The 4,214-nt window shown below is 37.1% G+C and overlaps 1 protein-coding gene across 2 annotated transcripts in view; it reads left to right on the forward strand.

The window, feature by feature from the left end:
- LOC127003421 (uncharacterized) overlaps window positions 1–2,379 on the forward strand; it is a 17,016-nt gene extending 14,637 nt beyond the window's left edge. The window contains exon 9 of one of the 2 annotated variants that reach the window (XM_050870115.1): window positions 453–2,379. In XM_050870115.1, coding sequence (XP_050726072.1) covers window positions 453–1,317 — 865 coding nt within the window. In that variant the 3' untranslated portion in view covers window positions 1,318–2,379. The remainder of the gene's footprint in view (window positions 1–452) is intronic. The other variant, XM_050870106.1, reaches the window with a different exon arrangement.
- Window positions 2,380–4,214: the final 1,835 nt, after the last annotated feature.

The following is a 4,214-nucleotide window of genomic DNA, read 5'->3' on the forward strand; positions in this document are numbered from 1 at the left end:
CTTTTAATATTACCAATATTATTATTGTTATTATCATTATATCTTCTTCTTCTTCTTCTTCTTCTTCTTCTTCTTCTTATTATTATTATTATTATTATTATTATTATTATTATTATTATTATTATTATTATTATTATTATTATTTTTATTATTATTATTATCATTATTATTTTGTTATCATTATTATTACACACATACACCGACACAAACACACACAAATGTTCGCAATAATATTGGTGTTTGCCATGGGTAGGCGTGTGCGTTGAAATAAGATTATCCTTTTGAATAAGAATGTTTATTTTAATATATCTATCTGTCCATCTATCTACCTATCTATCTATCCGTCTATCTATCTATCTATATAAACATACAGACTATGTACAATAAAAATTGATGAAAACAAATAATAGACAATGGAACATTGTAACAAAACCGTCATGTTTTTCGTACAGGTGCCAGAACCATCCGGAGTTTCCGTTCTTTTACGACGCCAGACGCCCAGACGTGAACCGCGGCAAGTGGAAGCGGTCCCGGAACCCCTATGGCACCCCGCCGCGCTATGACTACCTCGACCCGAACACTGCCTTCCCCGTCAACGAGTACGATAACCAGAAGACGCACAAGAGGGCACAAGAGCTCCCTGTTATAACTGCTACAAGAGTATATCCGAAAACTTCCGCGCAGGAGACTGCGAGTTCACCATGCTGCGATTCACACGCGAACCACAACGATGTTATGGAATCTGAACAGATTACTCATGTCGGCGATGTTCAAAAGGAAATGGATTTTGAACAAAATATTGCCAATACCGCAGCACATGCTAAAGATAACCAAGTTGAGTTTAACTCTGAACAAAATGCTGAAACCAGCATAAGGTTTTCTATTGAAGATACACCTCCAAACGCCTTAAAGGAACCTAAATACAAAGTTTGTAATGTGAAAGATGCTCAAACCCAAACACAATCGCAAATTTTCGCAACGAGTCACATTACTTTAACTCTAACGACAAAGAATGTATTCCTTAATGACCCTCCAACACAGTATCGCGTAGAATTCGATGTTCCTTTCCAGCAAGGTGAAAATACAAAAGAGACAGACATGCAGGAAGAGAAACCGTCCTGTTTTCCGGTCACAAAACGAGTAAAAATAAGAGCCCAGAGCCACCAGTCACCTAAAAAGGCTCCAACTCCTTCAATTCCCTCTTCGGCACAAGTACTCACTTCTGCTGAGGTTGTGCCAAACCAGTCTGGGCAGGAAGCACGGCAGAGGAAGCGTCAGAGAGCGGAAACACCTTGCAACCAATCTGCTGAAAAGTGAGGATGTGAGTGCCACGCGTGTGATGGTGTGATGCGGAGCGGCCATTGTTAGCGAGCAAGAAACTGAAGTAGGGGAATAGTCTGTAAGAAGCTGGGCAAAGGATTTAGGAGAGCTACCCTTCCATATATAAAATTTAAACCTCAAAAGTGATAATGAAAAAAAATATATATAAAATGCATGATGCAAGAAATAAAATGCATAACATATAGATCAGTACAAGAAGCAGTTGGAAAGGAATGTTAGAGAATCATTCCCAACACGCAAGTAATTTACTAGTGCAAAATATTACTTTACTTCTTAAATAGATAAGGAAGAGCATTACCAAAAACTACCGACTTATGACAAAGGAAATTCATTTACAATAAAATGGACAATGAAAAGCCGTGACAAATAATAAAAATAAAATGATGCAAGTAAGAAAATGGAGCATAACAAAGTACTAGTCTAGACATTTGAAAAAAAAGCATTTTCTAAATAAATAACTATAAAGTTTAAGTTTACTAATATCTACTGTGAAAGGCATCTGACGTAATCTCGTATGACTTACTAAAACGTTTACGTTTTTGTTTATCTTGTAGACTTGACGATTTTTGTTGACACATTTGGTGACATGAAAGGGTATTCGATTTTTTTTATAATATTTCCAATATGTTGCCTTATTATCCTCTCATTTTTACATTTTAGGTATTGTAAGAGTTGGCCTCACAGCTGAATGTGTTGTTTGGTCACTCCTCGACCTTGGTGATTATTTTACATGAAATACATGTCATGGTATGTGTATAGTTAACTTCGTCCCTTGAAGTATATCACCAAAAACATAAGTGTTTCAGTACATTACAGACCATTTCAAGTGTACCTTCCAAAAACATAGACCTAGGAGAGGGGGTAGCCGAGTGGTCAGTGCGCGGATGTAGAGATCCTGACGACCCAGGAATCAAGTCCCACCGCAAGCAGCCGAAAAATTTCAATCATCGCCGAGTGAATTACCTTCAGGTCATCAATCAGCGACTTTGGTCAAGAGGAGCACTGTGGGCCAGCATGGATGAAGTCAAGTATCCACTTTGAATTAAATTCACCAGCGCCACTAACAGACTGGGGCCAGTCACCAGGACCCTCATGAGAGCCAAGCGGCAACATGAACAGCAGATGAAAGAAAATCATCAAACATTTTTTCCGGATGATTAAGATGAAGCCATCCCTTGTATGATTACACCAAGTAGGACAAATACGGTTGTTCTAGAGCGAGTTGTAGCTTAGCTCTGGTTCGTACCTTGTTTTCTTTTTTTGGAAGAGAGGAAGACAAAGGATTACATAAAGAAATATCATACGTTCAGCGCTCTAGGAGAACTATCACAATTATTACAGTTGGAGCCTAGAAAAGAAAAAAAAAATGTTTCAAAACACTGCCACTCTTTTGGATCTAAAAAAAAAAAAAAAAAAAAAAAACTTTCCAGAACACAGCAACGGCCAAGATAATATGATTAGAGCAACAACGATTAACAATTATTACATAATACGGGTCGGGAGCTGAAATCACACTAACAAAGGGTTACAAAAAACGTAGCCAGTCAGGTCTTGCAAGTTACAGTTAATATGTTTGGTTGTGCTGTTTAACCGTAATGTTATTCATTTAAAAATATCTGAACAAATATCTCTGTTGTTATAGCTAGTTATGTGCTAACACGAGCATTCATAACTAAATATTCCTAAGCTTCATGAGAGTCATTAATAACTTTTTTTTATCAAGAAAATCAACCCACATTGGTCACCTGGCATGTTACGGTTGGTTTCGTCATATCCTTCATAATTTGTAGACTAAATACAATATTCTCTCAATGTAGAATACTCAATCCGTCACAGAAATCTGTTATCCATAAGTCGTTATTGGCTGCATACATTAAGTGAGCACTACCTTAACAATCGAAAATATTACACTATGCATTATGAGACAGTGGAGGAAAGATGAGGCACCTAAACGTAATAGCTAACTAAAACAAGAAAACAGTCAACAAAAATCTATTATCGATAACACATTAATGAAGGATTACCCGTTTGCACTATAAGACAGCGGAGGAGAGATGATGCACCACAAGCAAACAGTTAACTAAAACAAGGAAACATTGCTTCCAATAATTTTTTGACGAAGAAGAGTAATACGATAAATGGACATATTTGCTTTAATTTCACGCATTTCCCAGAAATTATTATCGCACACGGAATCATTTTCAAAGTGCGTACCAAATTCTGGAGCCATTAAACATTACTTAATTCGGGTAAAATAAGAGGAAAACATATATTTAGTACTGAATACTGGATCTCTCTCTTATTTTTTATCACTTATTTTTCTCTCTCATTTTATCACTCTCAAGTTCAGCAAGTCTAGAGCCTGAATTAATCATTGGCGTCAGTGGCGTATTAGTGTTTAATCCAATTTCTTAGCACTCTACAAATAATAAGCCATTGTAGAGAAAGAAAACGGCGAGTTATGGGTACACGTTTCATGTTTTTTTTTTCTAGTATGCTCATAAGTCAGCTGTATGCTGTATTTTACTTTGTAGACAAATCATTGAGGACGAGTAGGGCTGTAATCAGTCCCATGGCAGGTAACACATTCAACACAGATTGTACAACTTCCTCAAGTTCCACTTGCGCTGTGTTTGAGTGAAATCCTCTTTCTTCGGGGCAAATAAATGAATAATGTCTAGGGGTTTTAAGGTAGTTCAGAAAAAAGGTGCAAATATTATAGCAACATTTTTACGTAATCCTACAAGCACATTTGTGGAAACATAAAGATAGAAGGTTGTAGCACTGTCACTACAGTAAACAAACTTTGGGTGATGCAGCAAAGGGAAGCAGCTGCAAGAGCATTAGGGGCTCCAGGAGACATGACAACCAAC

This window comes from Eriocheir sinensis, chromosome 3, assembly GCF_024679095.1.
Source record: "Eriocheir sinensis breed Jianghai 21 chromosome 3, ASM2467909v1, whole genome shotgun sequence".
Classification (NCBI taxonomy): domain Eukaryota; kingdom Metazoa; phylum Arthropoda; class Malacostraca; order Decapoda; family Varunidae; genus Eriocheir; species Eriocheir sinensis.